Below are 22,495 nucleotides of genomic sequence, written 5' to 3'. Positions count from 1 at the left end.
TTAAAAAGTTTTTTAAAGGGAAATACGTAAATAAATTTTCTAAAAAAGGAAGTATACCAATACATGAAGAAAGGAGGGAAAATAGATTCATATAAAATGTTCAATTAAAACCACAAAAGGCAGAATGAAGTGGAAGATAAAAACGGGAACAAAGAACAAGGGCAACAAAAAGAAAACAGTAATGAAAATGATAGATATTAATCCAACCATATCATTAATCACTTTGAACATCAATGCTCTAAATGCACTAATTATAAGACAGAGATTGTTAGAGTTGATAAAAAAACAAACAAACAAGACTCAACTATATATCCTCTACAAGAAATCCATGGTAAATATAGATACATATAAATTAAAAGTAAATGGATGAAGAAAAATATACCATGGTAACACTAATCAAAAGAAAGCAGGAGTAGCTATATTAACTTCAGACTTCGAAGCAAGAAAAGTTATCAGGAGTGAAGAAAGGCATTACATAAAGGGGTCAATTCTCCAAGATGATATAATAATCCTTAATGTATATCCACCTAAAAACAGAGCATTAAGCCATATGAGCCTAACAGAACTGCAAAGAGAAATAGATGACTCCACTATCATAGTTGGAGACCTCAATACTCTTCCATCAGAAAAAGATAGATTCGGCAGGCAGAAAATCAGTAGGACAATAGTTGAACTCAACAACACCATCAATCAACTGAATATAATCAATATCAACAACTATTTGATCCAACATCAGCAGATACACATTCCTCCCAACCTCACACAGAATACTCACCATATAGACCACATTCTGGGCCATAAAACATACCTTTGCAAATTTAAAAGAATACAATCGTACAATGTCTGCTCTTAGATCACAATAGAATTAAACTAGAAATCAATAACAGAAAGATAACTGGAATATCTCAAGATACATGGAGACTAAACAACACACTTCTATGTAAAATGGGAGTCAAAGAAGAAATCTCAAGAGAAATTTTAAAATAGTTTAAAACTGAAGAGAAATAAAAACACATCAAAATTTGTAGAATGCAGTGAAAACAATGCTTAGAGGAAAACTTATAGCATTGAATGAATATATTAGAAAAGAATAATGATCTAAAATCAATAATCTAAGTTTCCATCTTAGAAAACTAGAAAAAGAACAAATTAAGTCTAAAGTAAGCAAAAGAAAAGAAATGATAAGCAATAGAATAGAAATCAATGAAATTGAAAACAGGAAATAAAGAAAATCAATGAAGCCAAAAGCTGAGTCTTTGAAAAGATCCACAAAATTGACAAGCCTATAGCCAGGCTAACTAAGAAAAAAAAGAGAGGGGACACAAATTACCAATATCAGAAATGAAGAAGAGGACATCACTACAGATCCCATGTACATTAAAAGGAAAATAAAGGCAAACTATGAACGATTTTATGCCCACAAATTTGATAACCTAGATGAAATGAACTAATTCCCTGAAAGGCACAATTTGCCAAAACTCACACGTGAAGAAATAGACAATCTAAATAGACCTGAATATTTCCTAAATATCTATTAAGGAAATTGAATCGATAATTAACAACATTCCAAAACAGAAAGTATTAGGGGCAGATGGGTTCACTGGTAAATTCTACGAAACATTTAAGGAAGAAATAATACCATTTTTCTACAATCTCTTTCAGAAGATATAAGCAGAGGGAATATTCTATAAGACCAGTATTACCCTAATAGTAAAACTAGAAACAGACATTACAAGAAAACAAAAACTACAGACACTTGAGTATCTCTCATGAACATAGATACAAAAATGCTCAATGAAAAATCAGCAAAACAAAATTCATCCATGTCTAAAAAGAATTATATACCACAATTAAGTGGGATTTATCGCAGGTATGCAAGGCTGGTTCAACATTCAAACATCAATTAATGTAAGCTATCATATCAACAGGCTAAAAAAGAAAAACCACATGTTCATATCAATAGATGAGGAAAAAGCTTTTGGCAAAATCCAACACCAAACATTCATGATAAAAACTCTCAGTAAACTAAGAATAGGGGAACTCCCTCAGCTTGATAAAAAAATATCTAGAAAAAACCTACAGCTAACATCATACTTAATGGTGTGAAACTTAAAGCTTTCCCACTATGAAGAGATACAAGGCCAGGATGTCCCCTTCACCACTCCTTCTCAACATCATACTAGAAGTCCTAGTTAACGCAGTAAGACAAGAAAGGGAAATAAAAGGTATACAGATTGAAAAGAAATAAAACTGTCTTTGTTCACAGATGATATGATCATCTATGCAGAAAATCCAAAAGAATCAACAAAAAAACCTTCTAAGAGTAATAAGTGATTACATCAAGGTTGCAGGATACAAGTTTAATATACAAAAGTCAATATTTAAAGAAGATACATACAGGTGGCAAATAAGCCTATGAAAGGATGTACTACATTATATGTCATCAGGGAAATGCAAATGAAAAAAAGACACCACTACACAACCATCAGAATGGCCAAAATCTATACACCAAATGCTAGAGGAGGAAGAGCATCAGAAACTCATTCTTTGCTGGTGGAAATGCAAAATGGTACAGCTGCTTTGGAAGACAGTTTGGCAATTTCTTACAAAACTAAATATGCTTTTGCCATGTGATCCAGCAATCATGCTCTTTGGTATTTACCCAAAGGAGGTGAAAACATGTCCACGCCAAAAAGAAAAAATAATGCACACAGATATTTATAGCGGCTTCATTCATAATTTCCATAACTTGGAAACAACCAAGAGGTCCTTCATTAGGTGAATGGATAAATAAACTGGTACATCCAGTCAACGGAATCTCATTCAGCACAAAAAGAAATGAGCTATCAAACCATGAAAAAACAGATAGGAATCTTAAATGCACATTACGAAGTGAAAGTAGCTAGTCTGAAAAGGTGACTACTATATGATTCCAACTATGTAACACTCTGGAAAAGGAAAACTATAGTTAAAAAAAAAATCAATGTTTGCCAGGAGCTGGAGAGAGGGGAGGGATGAACAAGTGGAGCACAGGGAATTTTTAGGGCAGTGAAAATATGCTGTATGATACCATAATGATGGATACATGTCATTATGTATTTATCTAAACCCACTGGATGCTCAATATCAAGAGTGAACCTATAATGTAAACTGTGGACTCTGGATGATTTTTATGTGTCAATTTTGGTTCATCAGTTGTAACCAATGCAGCACAACGAGGAAGATGTGGATAATGGGGGAGGCTACTCACGTGTGGGGACAGGGGTCATGGGACCTCTCTGTACCTTCCCCTCAATTCTTCTGTGAACCTAAAACTGCTCTAAAAATAAACTCTCAATTAAAAAATGCAAAAAATTTACCTTTTCCATTTAAGTCTTTAATTTTTTGTAACTGATTTTTGTGTATTATGTGACGTAAGAATCCAATATCATTTTTTCTACATAGAAAAACAATTTTTCAGCACTATAAATTGAACACTCTATTCTTACAGTGTGACATGCATTGCCATCTCTGTCAGGGATGCTAAATGTTCCACAATTCATGGATGAACTTCTACCACTTGAAATACCAAAAGCATGCCATCAATTAACAGTGATTTAACTGAGCCAGAGTTTTTTAACAAACGTATTTTTTCATAATTGCTTGTTCCTTGCTCTTTTTCCAATAGCAGTTTTTACTTCCTAAACATTTTATATCCTCTATTTTATAACTCCAAAGCATGAAGTCCTTGGGAGTCTAAATATGCTATTTGTTGTTTCTGTTCCCTCTTACTCATAGTGACATATTCACCTGTGTTTGGTAATTTTTCAATTACGAGTTCATATTTTATTATATCCTGTGGGCCTAAGTCGGGATCATTTTCCTTCTGAGAGAATCTGCATTTGCTTCTGCCAGAAGGTAACCTGAGTGAGGGCATTTTGGCATCCTTGGAGGACCCCAAGCTTAATGAAGGACCCTCGGGCTTAGTTCTTCTTCTTTGCAGCAGATCTCAGACTTATCTTCAAGATCCCTATTTATACGGACATTTGTCTCCAAGGTAACCTGGCTTTCCTGTTTGCTGGCTGTTGCTATTTATATTCTAACGAACTATTCCTCTTCTATTTTTCCCTAGGGGAACAGGAGTATCTGAATATTTCCCTTATTTTCTTCAAAGCCCTGTGATACCTTAAAAAAGAATATTTGTTATGGGTTATTTGAGTTCCAGTTAAATTGAGGAAGACCACCTGAGAGTAGTCAGTTACATTGCCTGTCTCCCTCCCTTCTCTTTTTGTTCCTGAGGGGGTATAAATCAGCACAAGTCCTCTCAGAGTTGGACAGGTTCTCCCTTGAATACCCCTTTCAAGGTCTAGACTTGATGGTGGAGAGAGGTAGATAGGAAAGGTAAGTTTGGAAAAATACCATAAAGTGTGATTTAGCCAAAGGTCAAGCCCTAGTCTAGCAATAAGCTGGTGTTTTAATTTTCATCTGTTTGATTCCTGTGTCTGTTTCTCAGCTGAAACCAAAATTAGAAAAGAATCACATATATACGATTCCATTTATATGAAATAGCCAGAATATGCAAATTCAAAAAAACAAAGTAGATTAGTGGTTGTCTGGGGTTGGGGGTAGTAGAAATGGGAGCGACTACAAATGAGTAAGAAGTTTCTTTTTGAGATGATGAAAATGTTATGAAATTAGGTTGTGGTGATGGTTGCACAACTCTGAAAATATAAAAACCACTGAATTCTACACTTCAGAGGGCAAATTTATGATATATGAATTATATCTCAAATCTGTTGTAACACTGAAAAAGACAGGAATATTATTTATTGATATAAAACACTTGTTTGAAAATGAATACAAAACATAAACTTACAATTGAATGAACTGTTACAAAGCAAACATACATTTAACCATCATCCAGGTCAATAAATAAAACATTTCCAGTAAAGCAGATGCCTTTCTCTTGTTTTCTCCTAATCACGTAGCCCTCCCTCCAATCTTGGGACTTCTAATCTACAGCGTTTTTGTCTTCCTTTTCCTTAGTGATCTAGGAGCAACGAACCCTGGATACAAGCCCTTTGTTCAGTATGAGTGGCAAATATCTCTCCCTATTCCATGGCTTTCCTTTGTACTGTTTTAATGATATCTTTTGATGAACGGATAAGTTTAACATAAGTTAATTCATCTTTTTATGATTAGTGCTATTTGAGTCCTTTCCCTAACAACAAGGAATTATTAATTAACCCCCTCAAACACTTATTGACTATACATTCTTTAATCAGATCTATATATATTTTATTTGTCCTTTTTTTCTTTCATTATTTTTCCTGATAGATTTTTAAAAAGATGGAGAATAAACATTTTTTTTCCAGATTACAAATTTAAGAATTACAACTGAATAAAAGAAAGCTAATTCAGAACACAGAAAATCAAGATATTCACATGGAAATTATTTTAATAAAGACCTTTATATTTCTCGATTTTTTAAAGGGTAATCAAATCATTGTTATTATGAAGAAAACTTACTTATTATACTAAACTTCTATTTACTTAGAATCCATCAAAAAGATAACATAACTAATATTTAAAAATAATATTGTGCACCAGTAACTAATGTTCAAATTTATGTGCCTAAGGAATTACAAGATCTCCCAAAGATTATATTACATTCAAAATATCTGTCAATATGCAAATAATAAAGCTTTTAAGACTAGTAGTTCATTTACCGAAGCTATGATGATTCTAAGTCATTAGATTATGCAAATAATCGGAACATTTCCAGTCTCTGACCAATCTGAACAAATGTGGCTTTACTCTAATAAGAATGTATATATCCTCATAATTTGGCCCTAGATCCATCTGTATTAATTATATGTATTTTTCCTTTCAAACTGCCCAAGAAGCTTTTGTTTTGGTATGGAAGAACATTTTTGTTTACTGTTTCATATAAATTTAATTTATAAACTCTATTTGTACACGATTATTTTTATTAAACTGCAGATTCTGCAGGATTGATTATTAGCCAGCACTTTCCATCATCCCTAACATACAGCAGATACATAAATGTGAGCAAATTGATGGCGAAAAACCTAACCTGCAAAAAGAGTATGCTCCATCTAAGACCACAACAATTTCCAACACCTGACCATTAAAACTCACAACGTATCCTCTCTTCTCAGCAACCTCAATAAAGGCCTTGTAAATACTTACTCTCTCTGCTTTCAGGCTCATTTTGTTCAAGAACACAAGTTCCTGATGGATTCAGCTGCCACTGCAAAAGGGCACAAATATTTTATTTATATGTTTAACAAAGATTTTATAAATAGCATTTCAGCACCCTGCTTTCAAATATCAAAACAACTTTAAAAGTATAAGATGAAAAGAGTTAGCATGTCTGTATCAACCAAGCCTTAATGACCTTGAATGACCCTGAATGATAAGACTGCTGGGATCAGAATCAATATTCTTAGAGAAGGTACAAACTTTAAAGATCCTTTACCTTCATTTTACAGGTAAGGAAGTAGAAGAACAGAGAACTGTAGTGACTTGCCCAAGGTTACACACTAACTAAAGGCAGCAATAAAATTAGATTCTGGGTCTACCTGTGCCCAATGTTAGAGAATTTTTACCACCTCACACTCAATCTCCAGGCCCTACAGATCTTATAATAGCTAGAGAAGGCCTAGATATTAAAGAATAAAAACATGACCAAGATTATCTTGCCTTTTAATATACTTATGTCATATAATTATATCATATATATTATATCACACCTCTGATTATAGTTTTCCATCTTAACCATTCAGAAATAAATAAGGAAGCCTGAAGATTCTCAGATATTACGGAGAAGACTGGAGCAGCAGATAAAAAAAAAGAGTATAATCAACATCTCATAGCTAAGCCCTTCCTTCCCTCCTTGGCTAGAAAGCCCTGTCATCAGAATCACAAATGACTTAACCGAAAAGGCCCCACTAGGGCACTACCTCCAGAAAGACAAATAAAGCTGTTTAGTACCTGAGAGACTCTTCCACAGCATCAGTTAGTTCATTAGATAAAGTAGTGAATATCATGGGCCTTGAAGAGGGGATGAGGTACAAGAAAAACATTTCGCCACGTGTACAAAAAAGTCTTTGGGAGGGAGGACATCTAGAACTGGTTGGTCACCTATATAAATGGGATGGTTAGGGTTAACACCAAGAAAAAGAGTACTTACAAGGGGTGGGAAGTTATGTATGAAAAAAATTTTTTAAAGGCATGTTTTAAAACATGTCAAACCACTAAAATCTATTAATTTGGGCAAAGTAAAAATGAGTAATCCTGAATTTACATTTAAGGATAACCATAAAAAGACTATTTCTAACTGTAAAAACTTAGAAGCAATCTGGATGTTCATCAACAGGGGAATGGTTAAATAAGGTATGTCTACAGATTAAAAATTTGTGTAATTATTAAAAACTATTTTTGAAGAATTTTCAATGAGACATATAACATGTTACCAGTAGTATCTATGAGTTGTGGGATAATATTGGTTCTTTTTTATTTTCCTAGTTCTCTACATTGAGCACATATTATTTTTATAATAAAAAACTAATATGATCTAATAGAGACAAATATATAGGTATCAAATTTTTTTTAAAAAAGAGTTTCTGAGTAAATGGACTTGGGTTTATACGGATAAAATCTATTCTTGAAAATACTGTTGCCTAGACATAGACTAGTTTGCAATAACCCCACAAAACAGAACCACTTATCACAAGGTATATGGTAACACCTCAAAGAGAAAAGCAAACCTTTTTTACACAAAATTAATTTCGCTTGCTTTAATCTTTAAAAAAATCAAGTTTGTTGATACTCTTATACTACTTTTGACAGTCTAAAAGTAAGTGTAATCATTACTAAAATTCAAATTTAGAACAAATACTAGTTCATGTTAGTTACTGATATTTATAAAATTAGGTGTTTAGCTAACCAGGTGGTTTAAATCATTTACATAATATTGTAAGCCAGGCCAGATGAGGGAAGGGAGGGAAGGGTGCACGGCTAATCCTCTCCGGAAAGAGTACAGAGAAGAACCAAGTGCACCTGAGCAAGGGTATTCCTGGATGGGTCTTGGCTCAACAGGTGTTTCTGCATCCCACCTCTGCCCAAAGGGCTTTCACTGCCTTTGCCTTCCTGGCTCCTTCCACTTCTCTTGCCCTGACATTCTTCTGATCTCTTCATTCTCTTTATAATTAAAAAGCTACTAAAATCCACCAGTAAGCAAGAAATTTCAGAATTCACTTAACCCATCACTCACAGTACTGAAGAGCTAGGTCACCTAATCTTTATGAAGAGAATTAGAAAAATCTATTTCTTCCCACTCTTTAGGAGGAACAAAGAGATAGAAAAGAAAAACACAGAACTGGAGATTTCTCTTGGACTAGCTGGATGTAGCTTTTGTTTAGTTTTACAGAAGAGGCGTCTTTCCCATCTCTCCCTTCTTTCAGTGCCTCCCCTTTTCTTTTTAAAGTCATGATAAACTTTAAATAAAACTGAAATGAAAACAGAAGCACAGGACAAAAATAAAAAGGATAAAAATTTATGATACTTAATATACAGACAGAAACTAGATAGTATGGTATTATGTTTTTAAATTTTTTAACATTTTATATGTGTATTATTTATATATATATGTAAATATATATATATTTTATATGTGTATTATTTATATATATATGTAAATATATATATGTAGTTTAATAAATATCTCTTAGGTGCTTTTTATGTTCCAGGAACCCTGGACTCAAACAGGAGTGTAAAGTTGAAATGTATAAACAGTTCTATTATATGCCATTTCTACCCACTGCAAATTGTAGTATATAAATGTTACATTAAATGCCAGAATTATCATTAAAAAGTAACATGATTCTGGAGAGGATCCTTTTGCTATACAGGATAGTATTGGGACATATGGTGAACACTGATTGGAATCTGTGGATGAAACAGCAGTAATGTATCAATGATAATTTCCTGAATTTTGTGATTTTATTATGATTACAAGAAAGAATATACTGTTTGAGGAAATACACAATAAAGTATATGAGAGTGATTTGGTATCATGGTAACAATGTACTCTCAAATGTTTCTAGAAAAAAAAGTTCTTGGTAGTGTTTTTGTAATTTTCCTATATGTCTGCCATTGTTTCTAAAAAAAAAAAAAGTTTTAAAAACCTACATAGTAAAAAAATATAAAGAGTTAAAGTTCTGAGTTTTCCATAAATTACCTCGGCACTTTTTTTGATATATAAAATATTAAATCCCTTCTAACTTTTCCTGATTTTTCTCAGGAAAAATGTGTGTGTGTTGTGTGTTGTATGCATGTGTGGGTATGTGTGTGTCCCTCCCCATCTTTGGGTAATCCTAAACTATTTTCACCTCTAAACTATTTTCACTCTAAAACAGAAGGGAGGGTGAGAGAAGAGGTGGATTTTCTTTTGTTAACCACCAGATGGCACCAAAGGGTCTACTGATTCAAGATGGGTAAAGCGCACCTACAACTTTCTATAGAGATGTAAATTCGTGAGGCAGAGATCCTAAACAGAAGATTTGTAATTAGCAAATGCTTGCACATAAAAATAAACTCAATGATAATAGTTTGTCGAAACTCTTTAAAAGGGCTGGAATTACTAAACTATGCAGCAGGACACCAAACAACATAATATTTGAAAAAAGTGTGTATCTACTTACTGTAAATTTGCTAACACCCTCAAGTTCCCCAAATCGCATGTAAGAGATGTCTGCCTTCTTTTTTCCAACATCTACATCCCCTGCATAGATTTGTTTTATGCCTGCACCTTTAATTAAAGGGACACACTCATCACATGGGCACTTTGTGACAAAAATCATACTTTTTTCTTCTGGTTTTATTTCTTGACACCTACAAAAAACATATAAAATATTAAGAAGGTAGTTTCTGAAAGGGTAAGTTATATTTTATAGAAATCTTTAAAAACTAAAATTGAGCTGCTTTAAGAACAGGTTTACAACATTATAAACAATGATAAGCAAACCTTATTCTCGCTAATTAGTGAATGTTAAAAATACAAAAATGCATAAATGTTGAAATATAACCTGAACACGACAATTATTCTAACTAAAATTCATTCATTTATTCTAAGCAATCTGGCAAAATTTCAGTATTAAATTACAAAGCAAATGAAAACAGAGACACAGAGAGCAAGAGAGCGAGAGAGAATTAGGGGCTAGAACTAATATTCTTCTTAAAAGTTTATGATGCATGATTAGATATAATTCATCACAGTAGCCAAAAGATGTACCCCCTTATCTGGTACTTAATGGATATTTAATAAATGCTTACTAAATTCATAAGTTAATCTTAAAATTCCGTTTTGAGTTATAGTTCCCTTGTTCTCTCCCTAACGCAGGATTTTACTTAACAAATGTTTGGATTTAACAGATCCATATCTCCAAACTAAATGAAGCAATTAAATCTATAATGAACAGCACAAGGAAAAGAAGAGAGAGTTGTTGACTGGGAGTAGTTTAGGACTAAGGGATGCTCTCACCTGAGGCTACAGGGGTTGTACTTCCCAGTTCTGCGGTTTACACCACTGTCAGTCAGCTGTCTGACACTGCGACCTGCCTTCCATATCCACCTCCCTAGCTCAGACTCATTCTGTTCATCTGGACTAGGGCAACAGAATTTCATGCACCTAGTCTTTTCCAACAATACACCTGCAACTCAAGCAATCAGTAGTGTGGCTCTGTCAATGCCATTCCATTTCTCCATTACCTACTCAATGAAGTCTAAACTCAGTCTTCCCTACCCAGTCTCAGCCTAATCCCAGGTGCTCCGCGGTCCAGCCTAACTGCAATATTCATTCATTTTCCTACACACAGAAGCATTTTTCCTACTTCTAGACCACTGTTACACCTAAAGCAAGGATGACTTCCCTGCATGTAAGCATTTCCAATTGCTGCAACCCTAGCAAATCTTCAAAGCTCAGCTCGAGTGCCAGTTTCTCCCTAAAGCTTTTCCCTCCCATGCCCCCTGCAGTCATAGCAGCCCTGACTTTCCACAGCACTTGTGTTGGCCTTTCCCACACAACTGATCACCTTAGGATGAAGGCTGTGTTATAGCCCCTGCTGTAATATAAGCTCCTAAGGACGGGAGCCATGTTTTATTCAGGTTTGACTACCCGAAGATCACCCCTTAATGGTTAATGCTGAGAAATGTTTGGAAATTATCTAAATTAACATTAGAAGGAGGTAATGCCAGTTGTAATCTTTAACAAAAACTATGTTAGAGCAACTTGGTTCATAACAAAATCTATATAGTCAGAAATACAAAATATGTACTCTAGATTTAGAAAACAATGAAGGGCTTAGGTTCCAGAAATATACAAGACCCTACAGACATACTTTACATAGTTTTACACTGGAGAGAAAAGGAAAAGGGCGAGGAGAATCTCAATAAATATGAAGGCCTGTAAGATCTCTGACAACGGCTTCAGGTCAGGCAGGAAAGACCAACTATAACTAAAGTTACGTTTTAGTTATAGAATATTTTGGGGAATTTTAAAAAAGGAAATAAATCACAGCTAAAAGAAAAAGAATTTCAACTAACCCTTGCTACATTTTAAAGAAAATATATGCAAACGAGTTTCATACCTAAATGTCAAGGCATTCTGTTCTGCATGTATGATGTATCTGAATTTCCTTATTTCTCTGTCTTTCTGTTTGTCATCCATGTTTGGGAAGTCAGCATACTCGGATCCAGCAGGGAAAGCATTATAACCACAGCCTATGAAGTACATAGCGCCTGTTCCATCACAATTTCTCTATGAAAGGGAGCAAACCAACAAAGCTTAGTTTTGAACATTCTGAAAAGGCAGCCCACAGTATATTTTTAAAGCCTAATATCATACTTGTATAATGCATTCAATTTTCTATGACAAACCGACTCATCAGAAAAATACACTATTAGATCCGCCTGCTGTGGTGTGGTCTTGTTAATGCTAAATTTCAAGAAGGCGATCATCTCTCTATAACTCAAGGCAGTCCTTGATTTTATCATGTAATTAAATACTAGCTGGCATAATTCATGAATAGCTTCACTTGATTCAGACATCTCTTCTGGAACAGGAAATAAGATGCTGGAGAACAGAAAACATACTTTATTCTTTTTTATCCCTTAAAGTACACCTATTAAGAGTGTTTCATACATAACAGGTACCCAATAAATGATTGTTAATTTCTTAATAGGCTCTGTGCTGTGCTACTGGTTAGCAAGACAGAAAACTAAAAAATATTTTGAGTAATTTCTGTTGTTGAGCTAAAAAAATGTGGTTTTGATATAGCTGAAAAATAAAAAATGCACTTTTCTTTAATCTTCAACATTTATTGAGCTTCTTTTATATGTATATTAGTATCATATACTTCTTACTTCAGTGGCTCTTCTTGACTTCTCCTAGTCAACAGCCTATTAGGTAGTAATATGAATGCTTTATCAATTATTAGACTGAAATCACAATATAATAGTTTGGAATATGCTATAATAAACCTCACTAAATTTCAATATATTACAATTACTCATGTGGTGGTAACAACAGACTCATTGCTACTAGAGGCAGCTTGATAAAAATCACTGTGTTATGATGAGCCAATAAAAGTTTATAAGTAAATATTATCTCAATAACAAATTCTTGAGTACTTATTAAATGTCAAACTTCCTGCTGAGTTTTACATGTATTTTTTCATTTAATCAACCTCACAACCTAGAGAGTAGTATTATTATCATTCCCATTTTGTAGATAAAGAAACTGAGGCTGAGAGAAATTAAATCACTTGTTCAGGATCACAAAGCTAGTAAGTAATACAGCCAGAATTCAAGCCCAGGTAGCTTGACTCCAAACCCATGTCTTTCCCCTACACCATGCTGTAGACACTATAGATAATATTTTGAAGGTGGACTCCATAGTACTTGGTGATGAACTGGATGTATGGAATAACAAGGAACTCCCTGGGATTGTGACTGCTGATGAAGGAATAGGTTAGCAGGGAAGGTATTGGCTAGGCTGAACTGGAAAGATTTGTGAAATATACAGGCAAATAGTCAAATTACTTGCTGGAAAGTCTATTGAAGCAAAATTTAGACTCTCATACATAGTTACTAAGTATCTCTTAATTCCATGCCCTCCTAACCCATCTCCATCATCTCTTTTTTATTAATCTCCCTATTTCCTGTCTAGCCCCACCTTACTCTTTATATAATGCAAATCTTATCTAATCATTTTCCCTCTTAAAAGATTCTTGGATTGCACTATCTAATACAGTAGGCACAGCCACGTGTAGTTAGTACAAATTGAGAGGTGCTAAGTGTAAAATATACTCAGGATTCTGAAGACAATATTCCCCCCAAATACAGAATATCTTATTAATGATCTTTTATATTGATTACATGTTGAAATATTTCTGGACATATTAGATTAAAATATATTCTTAAAATTAATTCACCTGTTTCTTTTATTTAAAATATAAATTATAAATTATGTGGTTTGCCTTTTATGCCTATAGGTTAGCATTGTGCTAGGGTATTCCACTGTCTAAGGGATAAAGTCCAAACTCTCTCCATGACATACAAAGTTCTTCAGGGTCCAGTCCAATTTTTTATTTTTTATTTTTTTCTGCCACACTATTATACATAGGACTCTGGACTCGAACATACCAAATCACTTGCATTTCCCCACATTCTCTTCTCATACCTCCTACCTCTCTGTACTTTGCCCCCGGTCCCACAAACTTGCTCTGCCTAGTGAATTCCTATTCATTCTTCCAGACTAATAGCATCTTATCTCCTTCAAGAACATTTTCTTCATTTCTTCAAGTGGAGTGAAGTCTCCTCCTCTGTGCTTTCACAGTATCATATTATAATCACACTTATACACCAGTCTCTTTTTCACTTCTCTGTCTATACTAGACCACAGAAAGCTACAAAAGGGAGAAAATGTGGTCTTTAGCTCCCCACTGTTCACTGTGGCACAGTGCCTGTTTAATAACTGTTTGCTAAATAAGTGATTCTGTCCAGAAAATTGTTAAGGGAATAAGGAAATGTTTACAGGATATAAGAAATGCACCAATACAAAATATTAATGCTAACAGGTCAATAAAATGTAATGCACTTAAGGCTGAACTATGTTTAAACAAAATCAAGGTTAAATGTTTAAAGAATTATTTTAATACTTACAGATTTTCCCTCTGCCCAAATGACTGCTCCAACTCCTGTTTTATGATCCTCTAAAAGATAAATGGCATTTAACTCAGTAAAAATCAATGATTTGTTAGTTTCAGAAATACATTTTTCCAAAAATAATAGAAACATTTATTGAAATATACTTCATAAATGTAGCAGCAATCCTTGACATCTCACTAATTATAGAAAACCACTAAAATAAATACTTTAAAGCAAGGAAAATGAGAATTTGGTACCAACCTAGTCACACGTGATCTACGTACAAAGATCATTAAAATGGCAGTGCCACAGTCAGGTCGCTTCAAAGCTGTAACCAGAACTGAGTGTAATTATTGATTCTCCACCAATCAGTTTCTAACAGATGAAAAAATTTATTAAAAAAGAAGTTTCTGAACTAATAGTTTTAATGTAATAACCATTCGAAACAATCAAATCTGTCTTCTAGCATTTTTTACACTCTAATCATGAAAAACATATTTTATGCAAACGTTTTTGCTAAGAAAAATGGTCATATTTATAATACAAACATAAATTTATAATATATCCCATAATCTCTATGGGATATATATGTATGTACATATATATGTACATGTATAGATAGATGATAGATAGATAGATAGATAGATAGATAGATAGATAGATAGATAGATAGCTGGAAAGTACATAAAAGGGATTTTGATTTAAACTGATTTTGATTTAAAATGTTGTCCTTTCCATTACCTCCATAATTTGTCTTTAGGGGGAAACAAATGCCAAGTTGGTGACATGATGCTCATTTCTAAATCATATGGTAGAAGTTATAAGATTATAATTTTCCTATAGAACCAAAATCTCTGTAACAAGCTGTATACTTCTTAAAATCATTAATTTGAAACAGAAGAAACAAAATAAAAATTCTACGTGTGAAAGGCTTTTTCCTTCTACTAATACAAGAGCGAGTTTCAAATTTCTAAGACAATTATACACTAATTGTGAAAACCATAGTATTTATCAAAATCTTAATAAGGAATAAATGTAGCTGAGGAGGAACACAGAGAAAGTAACAAGCACCTGTGGACTTACTCTAGGGTGTTTTCATATTGATGTGGATTAAACAAAATTGGCTTCACCCTACAAATTCCTAAAAATTATACTTCTAATGTTGACATTTAAATATTTACTTTTCTAACAAAAATACAAAAAAAACCTTTTATTCTACCTATGCATTAAAAACTAGGGTGCCTCCTAAATAAGTTAATTTTTTAAAGTTATGATACTATAATTAAATTCCCCAACTTCAAGCAAGCTTGGGTTTTCAAAATTATACCATGAAGCATTTGCCTAATTTATTTTAAATGTTTTTTGCCCATTATCTCAATGTTACCATAAAGGTAAAACAGATAAAATTTCTTTTTCTCGATGACAAAACAGGCAAAAAAATTGACTAAAATTTAGCCCTCCAGACCCAACCTACTTGCCTTTCCTCCACTCCTCCTTTTAAGTTAAGAATTTTGTAACAAAGATATCCCTTTACTGAATCACAGAGTGTAGAGTGGTGAGAGAAACAGAAGTCCCTATATTCATGAAACTTACAGTGTGGTAAGGAAGACAGGAACGAGGAAACACGTAAGTACTTAAGTGCTGTGCTGTGCTGTGCTGTGCTGTGCTGTGCTGTGAAGGAAACGGACACGCTGCTGAGGAATGGGGTAGGGAGAAAGGCTTACTCTACAGTGGGGACTGTCATGAAATGAATTTTGGTGTAAACAAAATGTTATTCCTTCCAGGACCTTCAGAATAAAACAAGAGGAGAAAAGAATACAATTATGGCTTTATGCTCATTTCTAAGACAAGTGGCAGAAGTTATAAACGTAAGTTTATATATGCCTGCAAAACCAAAACTTTACTGGAAGTAAAGCTGTACTTAATGCATGCCTCAATTTGAAACAAAAAATGAAAAACTGAAATAGAAATTCTTCATATTAAGAGCCTACTTTTCCTACCATCTATATTAAGTATTGTTCATGTTTTGTTTTGTTTTGTTGTTTAGCCTCAGGAGCCACTTTTTCTGTCTTAGTCTGGGGATAGACTAAACCTTGTCAGGAGGGGAAAAAATGTGATTTTTTACCAGTGTGCAGCTCTACTGCCTAGGTAAGGTTAGTCACACCAAGAGAATATCCTTTACTATAAGTCTTTTAAAATCAGAATAAAACTTCATCCATGTTAGATGGAGTATATTTCACCAAGCCCCAAGGTTGACTGACAGATAAGGTAATTTCTCAAAAATCTTTTCATGTCTGTAATTTTTACAGAAATTGCTCGGGTCAGTCACAGGTTTTCTCTGTTACCTTTGAAGGGAAAGGTCAGCTTATAATCACTGAGCCAAATTCCTGAGACTCTGATCACTGAAAGTCAGAGAACTCTTTATCCTAAGGTTCTGGAACACAAGTTATTTTAGCTCCCAATTCTGTGGTCACATCAGGGTTTGTCCAAGTGTGGTCCACAGGCCACCTGTATCAGAATCACTGGGTGCTTATTAAAAAGACAGACTCCAATCTCACATGGAAACACCCTGAATCAATCTCCCCACAGAAAATGGGCACACTCAGGAATCTGCATTTATCAAGAACATCCCTTATGTACTAAAAGTTGAGAACCATGCAGTCATAATTTGAAACAGTTAACTTTCTTGGCTACTCCAACCTACTTTCATCATCAACACTGTGGTTCAGGAAGAAGGCATAATCCTCAGCTTTGGAAAACACCTAGTCTAATGGGAAAACAGGACCCAAAAGAGATCAAACATCACACTTAGACCAGGTAGATAAGAGGTGATGCCCTCCTAACTCTATTTTTCCCCCCGAAGCCTAAACAAATTTTGTCACCTTTTTGCTACCTCAAAGTATTGTAGAAACATAATTTTAATGACACCTTTTTGGATCCTATTTCTTTATCATTCAAAAAGCAATTGTTAAGTATCTACTTTCAATTACTTTTAGAACTCTGTTGTTAGAGATTTTAAAATTCATTTTAATCATATGTATATTTTTAAATGAAATGGTTTAATTGAATGGTTTGTTCATCTATTAATTAGAGTAAAATAAAGTTATCAAAGCAAGCTGAACAATGTGAAATTAAAAGTCTGAGTTATTAGCACATTCTTATCATGGGGATAGCTACCTTGTTGGATTGTTCTCCATGTTAAATGAGAAAGGTATATAAATAGCTTAGCTCTGTGCCTGACACATAGTAGGTGCTTAATTGTTAAAAATAAATATTTATCAACAATGAAGAATACAGGTCCAGAATTCCTTATCTGAAATCCCTTATATCAAGCTTTTTTTGACAGCTTGATGTACTTATTTTTGGTTACACCTGACCAAATAGTTAATTCAAATATTCATACATTTTACTCCACATCTATGTTTGATTACAGGTACTGCCCCAGATCTCTGTCAGTGCTGTGTAATATACAGTATATGTAACATATTACCTTTCTAAAATCAGAAATTCTGAATTCCTTTTCATTGGGTTTCAAGGGTTTTGGATGAAGGATTGTGGACCATGTCTTAGGATATAAAAAGATATCCTTTATCCATTAAATACACTGTGCTTAGTGCTAAGGAAAAAATGATGATGAAGACACTGTCTCTTCCTAGGAAGAGCTCACAGTGGAGTGGAGTGAATGTCAGAGAGTTGCATCTTATTCAGGATTTGGGTTCCAGGCAAAAAAAGTCATACACAGTCAAAAAATTAACCTTGGAAAATCTTTTAAATTGCCCATCAAGCACAGAAGCCTGGATTCATGTACAAAATTCTGCACAGAAATGGTGGATAAATTTATAATGAATAAATATATAAATATTAAAAATATAAATAAATTTATATTTGCATTGATGATATGCAAAATTACTGCATAAAATATATGCAAATTTATATTATACATTACTGCATCTTTAAACACTGGAATCATACATGGTATGGTATAAGGTGTTCCCCTAAGAGAAGCAAAAAGTACTGAGATCAAAAGAACAGCAGATGCACATCTCACTCTGGAATCTGCTGAATTCTAATTAGCAAAGGAGAATTCATGAATTGGAGCTGGGACAGCTGTTCCCATTTATGTTTCTGTCTTTCCAGAATGGTTTAGAGAAAATTATTTATGAAGCTGGTTTTGGCAGAGGCTAATGTATAGCCCATGATACAAGATACATTAAATTAGACTTTACACAATTGTTTGCATAATATAGCTTACGCCTGTAACACAATCAAATTCTTTAATAAGAACTGAATGATTATTAACCCTGCCGAACATCCAAATTCCTTGCAGAACTTTCAAAATTCATAAGCCTAGGTCATACCCTTAGGGACTTGGTTTAGTCTGGTTGGAATGTGAGCATTTGTTTTTTAATAAAAGTTTCAATGGTGATTCTGATATGCTACCAGTTGAGACCCTCCATTCTACTGAAATTACTTTGACCTGTGGTCTTTGTTTAGCTTATACTTCAAGCCAGTGGCATTTGTATAAACCTCTTCTGAAGATTTTCTCTCTTTTCCTTCTTTCTTGGGATAAGTTAAAAAAAAAATCCTATAGTCCACTCATTAAATTTTACTCTACTGCTCTTCCTGCCTATTTTCCCTTATTTCAAAGCTGCACTTTAAGAAGTTATCATGATTCTACTTTGAAAAATCTTATGTCTGTTGAGATGTAAAAACACTGTTCTATAATTGGAAATACAGATGCACCTTTTATCACAATAAATTCCCAAGAAATCTTTTCCTTTTTCATATACATACTCAAGTATAACTTAATAAAGTACATATGCCTCATTTCTCAACTTGCTGATTGAAGACATAGCAGCAATTTAAAATAATCTGCCAATATTCCTTTACTTTGATTCTGTTACTTATTTTGAAGTCATATTTTATAAAAATTTTTAAAGTTATTATTAAATATTAAATACATATAAAATATTGAAGTTAATAAATATGAATAATTGAGTTCTCTCTTTTTGTCCCATCTCTAGTGGAGGGATCAATGAATAGTGAAATAAAAGCAAGAAGCAGAAAGAAGAGCCTAGCTAATCAGGCCCTGATTTATAAATGTAGCACCAAACTTAAGGCCACAAGGAATCCTGAAACTGCTCTAAAGAAGAGCTGTGTACTCAAGGTCATTAACTTCTCTATGTTGTGAACTTTAGTATCTGAGAATAAATGAACTCTACCACAGATGAGATGAACCCCACTTTACTTCTGAGATAAATACAACCCAACCAATAGGCCCCAATTTATGAACTAAGCATGAAACTCACCAGTTCGATATGCTAATAACCTGGCCTGCACCATGCAGTGCCTTGCAACTTCTTGTGGCAAACTTTGATTGTGAATTTCATTAATCTGTTCGGTATTGCCAGAATAAAATCCGTAGTGTTTAAAGTTGGGCACACTGGAAGCTACTGTGGCCAAAAGGAGGATAAGGTCTTTCATGTTCTGCCTCAGATTGCTAAAGTATGGATTTTCACATAGGTTCTCCAAACCTATAGTCATCAGAATTTGCTTATGCAGTTCTTCATTTGAAACCAAAAATAACATTTCATATTCTTTTACTCTTTCTTGTCTACATTCGGAATAAAAGTCAACATTAGCATCCGGCAACGTTTTTGAAATTTTTTGAATGAAGTCACATTTGTGAGAGGTCTCTTCTACAAACTGAACCATGAAACACACCAAAGGCTGAAGTAAGACACACACGTGAGCCCGACTGTTTGACTTCAATCTCTCCACCGCTTTGGCATCTAACTTTGCATCTTCAGAACCAGAAGCTCCAGAAAGCAAACTTATTTCTGGATCAGCAGGCCAGTATGAAATTCGGTTAACTCCAGCTGAAATACAAAATAGGAAAGGTAGTATCAGATACACGCTGAAATTAAGGGTTATCTGGATAAATCACCATATCATTGCAGTAGATCCAGAGGTCCCAGTATAATAAACGTCTGTTACCAAGTCACCTATAATACAGCCCAAGGGTTGGCAAACCATGGCCCACACGCCAAATCTGGCCCATTGCCTATTTTTTGTGCAGCTTGCAGGTTAAGAATGGATTTTACAGTTTTAAATAGTTGGGAAAAAAAAACAAGAATATTTTGTGACACATATAAATTATATGAAATTTAAATTTCAGTGTCCATAAAGTTTTATTGGAACACAGACGTACTCATTCATTGACAAAGTCCCCGGCTGCTTTTACTTTACAATAGAGTAGCTGAGTTGAGAGCTGAATAGCTATAGAGACACCATGTGGCCTGCAAAGCCTAAAATATTTATTATCTGGCCCTATATAAGAAAAGTTGGCCAACCCCTAACAAAGCCCATGGGAGGCATTTATAGAAGAATCACTGGCTTTGTTAAGTGTGATCTCAAAGCCTAGTGCTGGGACTATATGCCAGAGTCCTACAAGTAATCAAATGGCTGCTTTTAGTAGAAATATTGTAGCCGACAACGATAGTGACTAGAGTTTTGTATCTGAAATAAACTATTTAACCATGCATTAAAAATATATCTGTAATCTGAATTCTTCCTCTGGGAAGCTACTCTAAGAAAAATAGAAAAAAAAGGGCATGGATATATTTAGTGCAGTATTGTTTAAAACAGTAAAAACAGAAAAAAACCTAAATGGGCAAAACAGGGGAAGGTTAAAATAGGATCCTCCTCTTAATAAAATATTATACAGTTATTCAAAATGTCCACAAAGAACTTATAATGTGAGGGCAGCAGTGGTGGGGGGGTGGGGGGGGCAATATTCTTTTTTTTCTAAGTCCACAAAATTAAAGACAGAACAAACTAGAGGAAACATTTTTCTATCACTAAAAGCACATATAAATTGACAAGAACAAGGCCTCGAGACCAAAAGATACAAACAATTATAACAGAAAACAAAACTAGATAAAATATTTTAATCTATATTTGAGATGGAACGATGAGATGCCTTTTATAGAGTTAAGCATCCAAATGTTCATCAATTAATTAGTATTTTATAACAAAGAGACCCTTTTGCTAGTATCTCATGTAACTGTAGCTAGGAGAGACATTTTTATGATTGTGAATGGACAGGTGGCCTATAGAATGTTGTGCATTCAAAGTAACAAATGAACTGAAAAGTCTTAGTTCAACAAATGCACATTTCTCTCTACTCCCTGGCTACTCCTTACGCTTACTGTGGCTTGGGCTATAAAACAATTTTGAAGGCCTCAAAGCTAAATCAGAATGTTTCCTCTGGCTGCATTTCACCTTCCCTCTATTGGAGTTCTCAAAATCCATTTCCAATCCAGCAGTGATGGTCATTCTTCCATCTAAACATCCTGATTGCTTCCAGTAATTCTGATTCAAGGAGTAGAGGGGATGATTAATCTTCGAACAAATATGCGTGTACCAGTGGCAAATGCTACAGCACAAGTTTTCCAATATTTTGTCTCAGATCGTGCTACACTCTTAAAAATTAATGATGACCCTAAAGACCTTTTCTCTATGTGGATTATAATATCTACTGATATTTATTGTATTAAAAAATTAAAACAAAATTTTTAAAATATTAATTCATTAAAAACAATAAAGAACCTATCATACATTAATATAAATAACAGTTCAATGAAAAATAACTATATTTTCCAAAACAACAACAAAAACTAGTTGAGAAGAATGATACTGTTTTAATTTTATATTTTTAATTTAACTTTATGTCCCTGAACCTCTCATGCATGTGGGGTCTCTGACTCCCTCATGTATATGGGGTTCCTATGCATACATATGTAACTAAATTTAGTTATTTTGTCTTGTTAATCTAAACTATCTCATCTAGATTTAATTATTAGATCAAACGCAAAAACCCAGAAGGTAGAAAAAAGCTTTCTCCTCCCTACAATAGTCCATTATTGAATGTTATTGATAAATTAAAATTTATCATTTAATACCTTATTATGGAGTAGTTAATAGTTTTTTGGGAGCAAAGCGACTTTTTCTTTTTTCTTCGTCTTTATTGAAATATAATAGACAATTAGTTGCTTGTATTTACATTGTACAATTCAATGAGTTTTTTTCACTTATAGTTGACATAGAATAATATACCAGTTTCAGTGGTATAGCATAGTGATCAGAGATCCACATAACTCTAAAAGTGATCACCCCACTAAATCTAGCACCCCTCTTTCTCCTTCTTATTATAACATTATTAACCATCTTCCTCATGCTACACTCTATATCTCCATGTCAATTCTGCAACTATCCATTTGTA

General features: G+C 33.8%; 1 protein-coding gene across 3 annotated transcripts in view; it reads right to left on the bottom strand.

The window, feature by feature from the left end:
- The window catches only part of CDADC1 (cytidine and dCMP deaminase domain containing 1), a 45,934-nt gene that overhangs the window by 5,538 nt on the left and 17,901 nt on the right, over positions 1–22,495 (bottom strand). For 2 of the 3 annotated variants that reach the window (XM_039839372.1, XM_039839373.1), the window contains 5 exons: positions 19,521–20,090; positions 14,227–14,276; positions 11,652–11,821; positions 9,708–9,897; positions 6,193–6,253 (listed from right to left, as the gene is read on the bottom strand). In XM_039839372.1, the coding sequence (XP_039695306.1) occupies positions 6,193–6,253; positions 9,708–9,897; positions 11,652–11,821; positions 14,227–14,276; positions 19,521–20,090 (1,041 nt within the window). Of the gene's footprint in view, positions 1–4,773; positions 6,254–6,996; positions 7,147–9,707; positions 9,898–11,651; positions 11,822–14,226; positions 14,277–19,520; positions 20,091–22,495 lie in introns of those variants that run through there. The other variant, XR_005647883.1, reaches the window with a different exon arrangement.

The sequence above is a fragment of the Pteropus medius genome, unplaced genomic scaffold, assembly GCF_902729225.1.
Source record: "Pteropus medius unplaced genomic scaffold, Ma_sr-lr_union100, whole genome shotgun sequence".
Taxonomy (NCBI): Eukaryota; Metazoa; Chordata; class Mammalia; order Chiroptera; family Pteropodidae; genus Pteropus; species Pteropus medius.
The sequence above is the reverse complement of the archived record's forward strand: the minus strand, read 5'-3'. Positions and strand labels throughout refer to the sequence as shown.